General features: G+C 37.8%; 2 protein-coding genes and 1 non-coding gene across 3 annotated transcripts; 2 read left to right on the top strand and 1 right to left on the bottom strand.

The window, feature by feature from the left end:
* The first annotated feature begins 997 nt into the window (after positions 1–997).
* LOC137722272 (uncharacterized) lies at positions 998–2,073 on the top strand. Its single transcript, XM_068461238.2, has one exon. It carries the CDS (start codon positions 1,225–1,227, stop codon positions 1,882–1,884), a length of 660 nt encoding a protein of 219 aa, XP_068317339.1. The 5' UTR covers positions 998–1,224; the 3' UTR covers positions 1,885–2,073.
* Positions 2,074–2,803: 730 nt separating this feature from the next.
* LOC137722271 (5'-3' exoribonuclease 4) lies at positions 2,804–11,876 on the bottom strand. Its single transcript, XM_068461237.2, is given in 23 exon segments — positions 2,804–2,977; positions 2,979–3,683; positions 3,821–3,897; positions 4,388–4,463; positions 4,543–4,647; positions 4,746–4,897; positions 5,430–5,504; positions 5,633–5,673; positions 5,763–5,839; positions 5,941–6,069; positions 6,254–6,324; positions 6,819–6,914; positions 7,120–7,197; positions 7,958–8,044; positions 8,779–8,856; positions 9,331–9,495; positions 9,593–9,730; positions 9,814–9,876; positions 10,063–10,182; positions 10,363–10,554; positions 10,641–10,717; positions 10,809–10,911; positions 11,545–11,876. Coding segments are annotated over 23 exon segments (2,961 nt in total). The 5' UTR covers positions 11,752–11,876; the 3' UTR covers positions 2,804–2,928.
* Positions 11,877–13,303: 1,427 nt separating this feature from the next.
* Positions 13,304–13,383, top strand: TRNAK-UUU (transfer RNA lysine (anticodon UUU)). Its single transcript has one exon. It is a non-coding gene; the product is annotated as a tRNA-Lys (tRNA).
* The last annotated feature ends 226 nt before the right edge of the window (positions 13,384–13,609 follow it).

Here is a 13,609-nt window from a genome sequence, read left to right as displayed (position 1 = left end):
TGTCGATAACAGAAATAATTGTGTCGTGGAATCGCATAATAATAACGTTATGGTGAAGAGGGAGGAGGACAATGTGGCGGCGAGTAGTAGCGTTGCAGATCATGAGAGGCCAACGACGTGGTTTGATGAGAATAATAATGTTACTAATGCGGATGATAACATCAATACTGGTCATGATGTGAGACGATTGATAGTAGGGTTGGCTATGAATCCAATGCCTCTGAGTTTGAAAGGTAAAATGGGAAGTGGCGGAGGTGGGGTTGGAGAAGTGGTGGAGGATGAGAAGTGGAGGCAGCAGCAGATTTTGGAGTTGGAGGCTTATGAAAAGAGGTTGGATTTGGTGCAGCATCAGGTTAAGGCAGCTTTGGAGGAATTGAGGACCAAGGGAGGAGCTCACTAATATTATTTTCAATTTCATCTAGTTTTTAAGATTTTTTTTTCCTGTTGAATAGGATAGAAAAACTTGCTTGTTAATCATGATTTGGTAGAGCAATTTTTGAAATTAAATCCACTTTTTTGTGATAGGAATTTTATGTCTGATGAAATTCAGTCCTTTGTTAAAAGACGGATCTTGTATTGACAATATTGATATAAATTTGCGTTGATGTTATTTTATCAAGAATGAATGCATGTGAGAGAAAAATTTAGGTAGGACAGCCTAATCAGCTGGATGGTCAGACACTCTCATATAAATTAATCAAGTATTTACAAAAAGAAAACAAACCCATTGTATTAGATATCATCCGAACTAACGTAAGTACAACTCCTAATGCACATTTACCTACCCTTCTGTGAAGATTTGACCTACTATTTGTGATGTAATATGTAGTAGTCACTAATATTGTTCTTGTTTGGCGGTGAAAACTTTAGAACTATACTGTGGTTGGTTGGGTAATCGGTTATTGGGCTTTAATGAGTTGGACACAAACCCAAAACCCGGCCCATTAACTTGGATCCACCTACACATTCTAACCATCACATTCCCCACCTTATCCAACTCTCTCTGTTTCAGAGCAAGCATATACCCTCCAATGGATCCCTTTCCTTTCTCCTCCACCCAGATGCACACACATCACTGAAACACCCACATACACAAACAACAACATCACATTCCCAAATTGACCCTAATCTTCTCTCTCTACACTTTCTCTCTCTTCTTTCTTGTCACTAACAAAGGAGCTCTGAGAATTGCGGACAAAACACGGAGAGGATTTACAGACATCCATGGCTTGTGCAACAACAAGACCCACCTTTTCTTTCCATCTCTCAACCACTTTCCCCCAACATTCCCACCTAAAACCCAGAACCCAATTCCCCAATCCCTCCCTCCTCCCAAAGATCCAAACTTTTTCACTCTCTCTTACTCACATCCCGTCAAAACCCCACAAGTTGTCTGCAAACTCCATTGATGTCTCAAAGGAAGACAAAAACTCCATTGATGTGTCAAAGGAGGACAAACCCACTTCAGACGAACCCACATCGCCCCCTCCCGCCTCCTCCGTAGACCCACCAGAGCCTGTGCCGGAGGAACTCGAAACAACGTTCGACAAGCGGCGGCTGGAGGAGAAGTTTGCGGTGTTGAACACTGGGGTGTACGAATGCAGGTCTTGTGGGTACAAGTACGACGAGGCGGTGGGTGACCCGTCGTATCCAGTGCCGCCGGGATTGCCGTTTGATAAGTTGCCGGAGGATTGGAGGTGTCCGACGTGCGGGGCGGCGCAGGGGTTCTTTGTGAGTAAGAGTGTGGAGATTGCTGGGTTTGCGCAGAACCAGCAGTTCGGGCTGGGTGGGAATACACTCACTTCTGGGCAGAAGGCTGTGCTCATATTTGGGGGACTCTTCCTTTTCTTTGTGCTTTTCTTATCTGGGTATTTTCTGCAATAATCAAGGAGGTATGGGGTTTTTTTTTTTTCTAAATAGTTAAAATATATAATAATTCAATTCGCTTGAAAATTCTCAGAGGTATAGTGTCGTTTTGTTTTGTAAGATTTGTGTATTGAATTGTGGCAACAGTGGAGGAATTCTTCTCTCTTGTTACTTAATGAAATACAACTCAGAACAATTGGTATTCAAGATTGTGGTTCAATTCTTTTCTCGGAATGTTTACTTGGAACGGGAGAAGTCATAAATCGAGAAAAGAAAGAAATGATGGGTATGTGTTTAACTAGCAACTTGTATGGATTACGGATATTAAAACGAAACACAGGCCGTGCTTTTATTACAACTTACACGTGTTAGTAAACGCATAGAAAGTCGGAGTCCAAATAGTTCCATTTCACATATGAAGATGCGTCGAGATTTGCCATGGACGAGGTTTGAGGTTCGAGTTTCGTCTAAGACGGTAAAACTCATGAACAAATACAAACATTCCGTTGATCCCAAACACAAGTTAATCTCGCCGTTCCTGCGTTTAATCTCGCTTTGCGAAAGTCATAAAAATGGTTCCCTCAGCAGAACCCTTTGAATTCCACAAATCATATCATACTTCAAAACAAATATCCAGGTACAAAAACAAACTAATAAACAGAAAATGTTCTTGGAGCAACGGACACTGAATTCCTTTCGGACGACATACTATTTCCCGACATGCTAATGATACGCCAACCCCCTACTTCTGATTTGGGTAAGCGCCTTCCCGAATTCTTCCTATGAAACTATGACAACAAACTGCAACTATGTACTGCATACTTTACACACTACCTAAGAAATAGTTAGTCGTATATGCCCGCCATAGCCGGTTAGTACCTGTGAGAGCTTCTGGTGAAAAGTCGTCCTGTGTTTAATGTAACAAACAATCCTGCGGTTTTCGATACTGACTGCACAAATTAGGGAGGCTGAATCACTTTCACATTGGAACCACAGGATCAGCAGCCTCTAATAACTGGAGTAATTTATGTGGCGGCACCTCTTACAAAGAACAAGACAACATCACATAAATCCTGAGGAATCACTCCCGGTCTGGTCTCTACGGTTTGACATCCTGGGGAGCACGCGTCTTAACTTGATAGACCTTCTTGACCTGCTGTTGCTCATATGCTCCACCATATCCAGTTTCCTGTTTCCTTACATGTAATCCACCATATCCAGTTTCCTGTTTCCTTACGTGTAATCCACCATTTCCAGTTGGTTCTTTGCTAATCCACTTGGTAGGTGGCGAAGGAAGAGCACCCATGTTCTGCACAAACTGGTGCTTACGGTTTGCTTGGTATCCTGAATTTGGCATCCCAGGTGGCGCCGCTGTAGGTGACCTGGTTCTCGCACTGTCTTGAACTGTTAAACTAGACATCGCGGATCTCAGGTTGTACTGTTCTTGATCTTGTACTCTATCTTGTGTCCTAAAATTCTCTTCTTGATATTGTACTCTTTCTTGTGCCCTAAAATTCTGTCTGTCACCTTGCATACCATTTGATGCAGGAAATCTAGGCCTAGCCATCATGACCTGAGGATTGAAGGAATTTCCATACGTTGCTTCTTCGCGGAAGCCCCTTTCATACCCAGAGGGCCCAGCTGGCCTTGGTTTGTTGACTGGATAATTTCCTGCATAATTTCCGGAATTTCGTAATGGCGGTTGATCCAATAATCCAGAGGATGAACCATTAGGTCTAATATTAAGGGTGCTCTTGACGAGTCGGTGAGCTGCTTCTCCCAACATGGGTCCAGCAATTGCTCCAGGTATTTGCGGCCTATAAAACAAATGCATCAGGTTCAGAAACCACAATCCAGAGCCCCGAGTTGCAGTTATAAGATAAATATCCTCAGAGATAGATCTTGTTACTAAACAAAAAACATGTAAAATCAGGACAAATGGAAGTCAACTCACCTCTCTCTGCCTTGGCGTCGAGGACCTTCGTCGTGCCATAACGTAGGGAATGGTTTGATGTCCGTAGGTCTTACAACCTAAAGACATTTAAAAGGACAATCCAAATTAGATCCCCCTGATAAACAAGTGTAATAGAAAAGATAACAGAAAAGGAGGGCAAGAAATTGAAGCATATTCCCAACTGTCTTAGCATCTCCAAACACAGAGCAATGTGACGATAAATCAACACATGAAATGATAATGAAAAGCTCAACTCATATGCAGCTACTCACATTTTTTTTTTTACCATAAGAAAATAGAAATAACATAATATTTTTCATTAGAAAATTCACATTGAACAAAGCCACAAGGATGTAATATTTTCATGTATGCAAACCATGAACTAGAGAAACACCAACCACAGGAACCTGATATATCACATATCCCAGCTTTAATGGGAAGAACGAATGTCTTCACAAGGGGGTATGAGCAAAAGGTATGTAACATGCCATGTAAAACGTAATGACAAGGACTACAACAAAAAAATTTCTATAAGACTTGGACAAGAACTTTAAAGAATCCAGATACCTTTCTGGGCAGGATCACACCCTCAGGAAGTTCTGGGTTGTGTTTATGAGCTGCCGGATTAAGATATGTAACATTTCTGCATACGAAAAGTCCCACCATGAAAACGCTGCATTCTCTTTAAATACTAAAACAACAATAGTAGAGGCTCTACTTACAAGACTTGGTTGTAATCAAGGTCAGGGTAACCACGAATAGGGGAAGGGATTACATATCTAATGCCATTTCTCTCAGATAACCAAAGGAATCCATTCATTCTGTCACTGAAAAAAAGAAAAAGAAAAAAGAGGGTCGCAACTCTAGCGAATTCCAGTGACAATTAGACCATGAGTCCCCATAAATTACTACTAAAATAACCTACCTAGCAATTGGGTCTATCTGCCATGTGTGTCTTTCATGTAGGGGTGTCTGATAAAACTGTTGGTAGTACATACTGATTTGTGCTGCCAAAGGATGAGAACGATAAACATAAAGCAAATCAAGCATCACGCTATTCCGAGCCTGCTCTTCTTCCTGCATATGACAAAGAGTATGAACCCTCAAAATGTAGTAGTAAAATGAGGGCCAATTTATCTTGGTTATTGCAGTTAAAAGATGTCCAAAATAGCCCTACGGTAAGATAGAGAATCCGAGATTTAACTCCCTACTCTGACCCAAATGTAATCCATGATTCCAAACACCATCAACTTTTCAGACATTTCAATCTCAAATTATCAATACATACACATAGCCAATAATTTCATTACTATTTGTTCAGACCTCGAAGAGATAGGCATGATAGGATGGATTAATCTCATGTCATTCTCACAACCCCAAAATTCAGCCTATCAGAACATGGTGCCATATGTTTCCCTAAAAACCCTGATTGTAAAAACTGAAATATAACTCTTGCAAGCTAACCTAGAACTTGTAAAAACCAATGCTTTACGTAAGTATTGGTATACAAAATCCATTTTAAGGGGTATAAATTTGACAAGTAAACATATGAACATGAAGTATAATTGAAGCAAAAATTATTAAGAAGAAAATGAATACTCTTCCATACCGTTAAAGTGCTTTCAAGCTTCCTTGTCTCCGTAAGCAATTTCATCTCGTTAATGAACGGCAATTTGGCAACACCCTGACTTCCAAACACACACACAGAGACACACAAAGTGATATAACTACCATTAGTTTACCCCTCCAAAAGGAAAAACAAACACAAATTTAAAAAATAAAGAAAAACAACAACACTACAGAAGATCATACCTGCCATGCAAAGCGCTTGCCATTCATGTCAATTTCAAAATCTGGAGTGAGATATTTCAAAAGAAAAATATTATCGGATAGGATACAACTTCACAGTATAAAAAGATCCATACAACTAGACAATTATTACCAGCAGGATAGAAATTATGGATAGGTGATCTTGGATCAGTCATTAAGTTTCTGTATTTTTCCGGAAGAGCACTAGAGCTGTAAAATAGAAATACTGTGCATTATCATATCTAGAAGATGAAATCTTCTATATATAAATAACTTATTTGAATAAATTCAAAGCCACAAATGAGAGAGACCTTGCAGCTGGTAGGGTTCCCATGAGCTGATCGAAGGGCTTAAATGGCTCTCCCACGAAAAATGTTATTTCCAGTTCATTTAAATCTTTGAGATCAGAAGCAAAAGGAGCATAATGGTATGGATAATACCTGAATAAAAAAACGATTACAGATACAAGCAAAGTTATTGAAACTGAACTGGATATCAATCCAGTCAACACGGTGGCTCAACATGTCACCCATCCAACTTGCAGATAGAGTAGTCAGACCTCCAGATCAGCAAGAAGATGAGGCAAAGTAGGTAAAAGAAGCAAAAGGTTAAAGTCAAACTAACCATTGCCATGAGCAAACTCCTTGGTAATAATATCGGCAAACCCAACATAAGCCTTCTACATATTTTAAAACCTGCAAAGAAACAAAAATATTTTAGCATAGAGTAACTTAGTACTTGTCCTATCAAACCAGGAAAAAACAACAGCAAAAAGATGAAAAGCTTTTAAATTAGATTAAGTTTATTAGAATGGAATGAAGGCAGCAACTGAACCCAACAAGAATCTCCAAAACTCAAAACATATGAAATCTTCTGATCTCCTAAATTACCCTGACTGTTCGTAGCTATGTACAGACCTGATCACAGTGATTTAACCATTTTCCTTGATCACTATTTTTTTTTTTTTTTTTCCTAAGGAAAAAAAAAAAAGCCAACTATAGATGGGTAGAGCTACAGACCCACCGCACAGCTTAAACCTCCAAGGTTCAATCCAAAATATATATGGCAGATGATTCAATAAAGAGATCAGTTCACATGAAAAGCAAAAATAAGTAGTGTAACATCCAAAAACAAAACCATACCCACAGCCAAATAATATAACTAAAATGTCTTGCCTGAGAGAGCTTACCAAGTCCTTTTTGACTTCATCAATCTCCTCTGGTGTTGATACTTGAAATTTCTCAGCATAATACCTTTCTGTATATCCAGGCTCTCCCAATTTAACCTGGGAAACAGAATAAAATCAGACGCACGAACACAATACATTCCTTAATTACTTGGCCTGCCCTTCAAAGAAGCTTCCGCAGTCTCTTCATGACTTTACAGTGAAATGAGTGAACAAATATACAATAGATGGCACAAAAAGCTAAGTTCTTTTATCACTGTATTATTTTAAAATTTGACCAAACAGTTACAATTATATTGCAGACCTTGTCCATCACCATCACCGGTAGCTCTGCTGAAGTTTCTCTTCTAGCTATATGTCTCTCTTCATTATTCTCAATAGCCTGCAATATAATCATCATCAGTGTGAAGAAAGACCCGTATGATTGACTAAAGGAGCAAATTTCTGACTAATAAATAGTTATGGATACCCGTAGCTTGATTCAGTGACCTATAATCCCACAATTAACCCCCAGAACAAAAGTTCACTTCCATGGCTCAAATATGGTTATAAAAGAAAGGCCCTAAGCCTTTGGTTCACATATAATGTAGGGAAATTCATAGTGCTAAATGTGAGTGGATTAACTTTTCTCAAATGGATCTACATAAGGCCAGGACATAACACATAAGTCACTACATAATTATGATTTGTCATCGTGTTCAAATTTCCTCTCATCATCAAAGAAAATATCATGTGAACAGAACAAATGCCCCTATAATAGCATGTACCCATAAATTTCTTGCCTTTTGCTAGAAAGGCTTATTTAACTACCATCATTTACATCTCATAGGAAGTTTTCATTTTTGTTTAACCAAACATCTCAGTCATTGTAATGGGAAAATATTTAAGACCAGATGAATTCCGTTGTAATCAAGTAATCACCAAAAGAAACTTAAAAGAGTCCACCAGGTATCAGTATTGACAAAAAACTTCGCACAAAAATAAGACTAAGAAAATAATGGACGAACAACAATTTTGCAATGAAAGGAGTAAATTCTTTATCATGCTTAAATTTGTCATCATCCCTTGGTTTCATGATGCTCCAGTAAATTGACAAACAAATGAACCTATAGTACACATTAAATCAGAAAGAAGCGGAATACCTGCTGAATTCGAACCCGCTTTTGAAAGATTTGGCTTTCAAAAACAGCAACAGACTGAATAAAATGCTCTACTCTGTCTAACAATACCTGTGAGAGAAACTCAAATGGATAAGCACATACATGGTACCAATATTCACTAAAATAAACTAGGGTTAAATATAGATCAAAAAGATTTTTGCCAAAAGATAATATATTAAAATGTTACGCACAAGTTCTTCATAGAAACATATTCAAAACAAACAAAAGCAATAACAGAGCAAACATCCACATTTTTAAGTGCAAGGGGGAGAGAGAGAGAGATTAAAATATTTTACACATAACAAACACATGTGACAAATATGAATAACCATGTTCCACTCTTTCCTTTCATTGCTATCTTGATTGTGTTTCAATATCAGGCATTGTATCCCATTTACACGCAATACTGCAGTCATCCACAGATCTATAGGGCCGGCTCTCTAATAATTAAAGTTACAATTTACTACGGTGAGCTAATGTATTAGATCAATAATAAGATTTAAGTGCACCAGTCTCCTACATTACAAAAGAAGGTCTTCCCAATATTGTTATAGTAGCAATGATAGAAATGGCATTCATTAACCCTCATTCATGGGTGCATTTAAGATCTTTTACTCACTTAAAAAGTGTTAACATCCAAACAGTTGATAATTTTTCAAATATAAAAAACAAGAGAAACTTGATGAGTTTAGCACCCATTACAAACATCATATATAAGAAACTGCAATTGACACATCAGAACACATTTATGGCAAATGGAATGAGATACAAGTGTAACAGACATGTAAAGAAGAGCAATTTACCTCACCCGCATCAGTAAGATAACCTCCCATAGCAGTGAACTCCGTTCTATAAATATGCATCAATAAATTAATAGCACCCTGAGGCAGTAAAAAGTTAATAGTAAATTAGAAAATACCCCAACAACTACAAGTTTTATACAAAAAACCTCAAAAGATCAACTTGAGGGAAAAAAAAAAAAAAAAAAACCTAATCTATACATATTTCATGCTTTAATTGATCATTAGCTGTGAAATTCCTTTGGTGGCCTTCTTCCATTACAAAGTCTGAGGTCTTTTTCTAAAGCATTGCGTTTGAAGTGTTTTTATCTAAAGTGCAATGTTATCAAGGGCTTGCATGTGAAAAGGCCACAACTTTATCCTTTCATCAAGTAAAAAAGAAAAGTGAACAACCAACAGAAGGAGCAGTGAACAATCATTTGTTTGATACGGTAAAAGTTAACAAATCTTAGACATTTTAGTTTGACGAGAATGCAATAAACTTAGTACCTAAACCCCTAAAATTGGCTGACTTCTGAAAATCAAAGCAACAGACTGCTAGCTATAATAACGTACCTCTCTGATCTCCAATGTTGGCATATGTGGAAGAAAGTCATTGCCAACAAAAAAGCACATAAAAACAAAATCATCCACTATCCTTTCAAAATTGAGCGGAAAAGGAGGGTTGGGAATATCCAGCTCATATTGCAAATATTCACGCAATACCCATATGTTGAGGAACTGCACAAACAAAATATAATTTAGGAATAATATGAGAATGATATCAAGAGGAACTCAAAAAGGGTAGCAAAGAGAAGCAGGATTCCAGTTCTTCAACCTGATATTTCTTCTGGTGAATTGGTGTATCATCAACCACGTTTCCATTATCATCAGATATACCACGACACTCAGCTGCCAGATGACCAACTTGTCCACAAAGAAAACATTTTTCTTGTTGACCTGGTAAAGTAATCACCTATACAATTTTGGTAAACAATCTATAAGATCAACCACTTGTAATAAACAACTTAGAAAATGTTCTGAAGAAAGAGCAACTACCTCTCTTAATATTGAGAAGTGAACCTCATGTGTAGCTAAAGCCAGCATAATTAGATCTGCATCCTGATTATGACGATCCAAATACCATTTTAGAACTAAGCAATGCAGCAAAGGAATACAAAATGGCTTCCCATTCAAAGAACATAAAACATGCATACACACACAGCAAAAAAAAAATTATTTACAAAAACCTGATAATGATAATAGCAAATAAAAAACTCGCAAAAGGCCTAAATAATAAACACTCACCAAACCATAAAGACAATGTCGAGTGTTAGGATCAAAACCAGGGAGGTTGCGTTGCAATCGGATGTATGACATTATTTTGTGCTCTCCCTCACCAGGAACATTTGCATCAGAAAGTATAACCTTCAAATAACCACCCAATGCAGCCCATAAATAAATTTAGAGAGACAAAGTACCCTGAAAACCAGAAGTACATGGTAAAAATATAGAGAATGGATTACTCCATAGACAGAGAACCATCTGATCTTGAAGGGACTGAGGAAGGCAATTGCAAATCAATACAGGCAATGATGTCAAACCAACCTTCGTAGACTGCCAACCAGGGTTGTGGTTTAACCTACTTTGTATGTAATATTGAAGTGCCACCGAGAGCACTGCCATAAATTGAGTGCCCGGGGTTATGACATTTGAGTCTGAAGTTTCAGGTTTCTCTTTAGGAGCCAAATATGTCCCCTCCATCTCAAATTCTTTCTTAAGTCTTTCCTCTTCAGCTTCCTAACATAACAGATTTAAGAAAGACAACAATAAGTTCACTGCCTCCCCGGATAGGAACTAATTATGCACAGTGAGTAAGATGTTACCGCTTCAGCCGCATCTTTTGAAGCTCTGTAACGTCGAGAACGTTGCTGATTCATTTTAGCTCTTGGAGCAACCCCATCTGCAAGATTAGAAATATATGAAGTACTAAATTCAGCGCACGAAAAACCATTATAGATAAACTACTTAACATGTCTAAAGTTAAATCTTACCAATTGCCAAAAAAAGAAGCTTTCTTGGGCGAACCAATGTGAATAGATGATCAATGTAATCAAATATTGATTTGAATACATCATCATAGGTAGCAGGGGCAGGCTGCACACACACACACACAAAATTAACATGTCATCACAATACAACTTTAAGCAAAGGCATTTCATCATCGAGAGGTCACTGAAAGCACATAATAACCTGGTAAATGCCCACATTTCAAACACCCACATAAACAACAAGATAACTTTTACCCAATCTAACAGTCCAAGTCAATATTTAAGTCAACATATAAAAGATAAACAACGGAGTCACGTACTTCCCACAAGAAAAAGGCACTAAATTTAAGTATTTTCAAGCCACATAAACGCATATGCATATATATGTATATGTATATGTATATGTGTGTGTGTATATATAGGGTTAAATCCAAGAATTATAACTGAAGACTAAATTTTTCCCCTCTTAAGACTACCAAAATCAATCATTTCGATCATCAAACGCAAACACGACAGAAATAACATGCAAACAATCAATCTGGAACTCAATTCTCACCGACTGCAACGAAAAGTATGGAAATCGTTGAAGCAACCCAAACAAACACCTCCAAAACCCATAGTTTTGAACAAAAAATTGCCATTAAACACATACTAAGCTAAATTCTAACTCTGAGAGCACCAAAATCAACATTTTACAACAAAACGAACGGAAATTGCAGAGGAAAAAGAGAGAGCGAACCTTCCCGTCGGGGTGAAAACAGGGATGTATAATGCCGTTCATGTCAAGGTACATGTTGTCGAACTCGAACCCATTAGGGTTTGGTCCGGAGACGTCGACTGGCACAGGGACGCCATTGGAGTCCTTTCTGGCATGCTCCTCCACGACGTCGGTGATGGACTGTGGGTACCGATCCGCTAGCCAGCGGTAAAACGCAGGAACGCCCATGAATCCGGTGTCGTTTGAGCGGAGCCGGAGATCGGACGGGACTAATTTATTCGGAGAGAGAGAGCGTGAGAAGGTTTTTGGAGATCTGTTTGTACGGGGCGTTCTGGTGGCTAGTAGGGGAAACAATATTGGGACGAAAATGCCCTCACCGTGACTTTAGTATCGAAGAGTCAAAGAGGTGACGAATTGGGGGGTGTTTGGACGTAGGCAGGAGCGTTGTACTGTTTCTTTTTGCTGAATTTAGGTGCTTGTGCTTTGGTCCTTTTGCACGTTATTTTTATGGAGAAATTTTTCTGTGTGACTTGACAACTATCACATAGTGTTATAATCCAATATATTGTTAACAAGTGTATTCGTTTATTATTAATGCATCAGAGATTGAGAAGTATCAACTCGGTTGTTTGCTTATTTTATATAGGCTTATTTATACATGTATCTTTTGAAATTCAACATTCGTCTTCTTTTCCTTCCTAAAATTCAAATATATCTCTTAAACTCATTGAATGTGTAGGATATTTTGAATTTCAGGAGATAAAATGAGCCGAAGGTTGAGTTATAGGTTTACAAGTGTAAATAAGTCTATTATAAAAGCATGGATGAGCAAACAGGTACACTCATAAATTTCTTAGTTTCTTCACTTGCACTTCTATTATTTTCAAATTTTCAAATTTTCAAATTTAATTAATCGAAAGAGAATTAAGAGCCATAAATAAATAAAGGTATACATAAATCGTTTCTTGTTATATTAATCTTGAGCAAGCATCTAAAAAATAAAATTTGGATAATGTTATTATTGTAATCATTCATGGATCGTTCTTGTTTCATAAAATGTTTGATTGTCAATCATTCCACATCGTACTATAGGCAAATATGTCGTCTCTTATTCTGTAAATTAAGTGTGTTCATAAAATTTTCACATATTAAATATAGAGTTCAACTCTCATCATGCACTCAATGAAACAATTTCATATTAGTTACTCAAGTTGTTATTTGGACAGTATAATCGAACTTTTTAGAAAAAGTATTAACTATAACTTATATTTCAATTGAGAACCAAACAATGAAGATGATTAATTTGTGATATGAAAAGGTATTTGTAAACAGGAAAAATTTATCTCCGTTTGGTGAGAGTGTTTCTCTCTTTGAGAGAGTTTTCACACCACTGTGTGAGTGCTCTCTTTTCTTGTCTATTTCCTCCTTACCGGCGACCCCAACTATGACTAGGGTTGGTGGCAGTCCTCTTCTCCTTCTTTTTTCCTTTTTCTTTTCTTCTCTTGCAGCTTCTTTTTCCCCCTATCTTTTGGTTCAATCCTCCCTTTCCTCCAACCTCTTTTGAATCTGCTTTTACTGTGCTTAGAGGTCTTGGTCCTTAAGAAATTAAAAGGATCATTGCCAGATCTTTTTCCTAGTGATCCTAGAGATCCTGTAATTGTATTCATTCATCGTATATCGTGCGGTCAGAAATCATTTAAAATTTAAAATTCAAATATAAATAGTACACAACGAAAACTATCCGATCATTTTCCCTTAAGAAAAGGACAAAAGCCGTGTAGCCGTCTTAGCTCAGCTGATAGACCGTAGAGCGTGTGGCTTTTAACCACGTGGTCGTGGGTTCGATTCCCACAGACGGCGGATTAAAATCTTTTAAAACTATATCGGGCTAACCCAAAGAGATTTTAAATTCCGGCCCATAATCTAACATGATTTGGGAGCCTAGTTCCTTTTGGGCTGGACCAGAAAAAAGCAGACGTGAAGCCCATGTCTTGTATTCATCGCTGGCAGTACCAACTGGCCTAACAGGTCCTGCTGTCGTCCACGTGTCATAAATTTTTATAAGAGAAAATTGTAGCAATGAACC

Source organism: Pyrus communis, chromosome 4, assembly GCF_041283825.1.
Source record: "Pyrus communis isolate YQ-2024b chromosome 4, ASM4128382v1, whole genome shotgun sequence".
NCBI lineage: Eukaryota > Viridiplantae > Streptophyta > Magnoliopsida > Rosales > Rosaceae > Pyrus > Pyrus communis.
Note: the sequence above shows the minus strand (reverse complement) of the source record. Positions and strands in the feature narration are given on the sequence as shown.

Bases quoted from the DNA above. Each gene is read 5' to 3' on its own strand.
- LOC137722272 (XM_068461238.2), top strand. From the start codon at position 1,225: ATGGCTTGTGCAACAACAAGACCCACCTTTTCTTTCCATCTCTCAACC.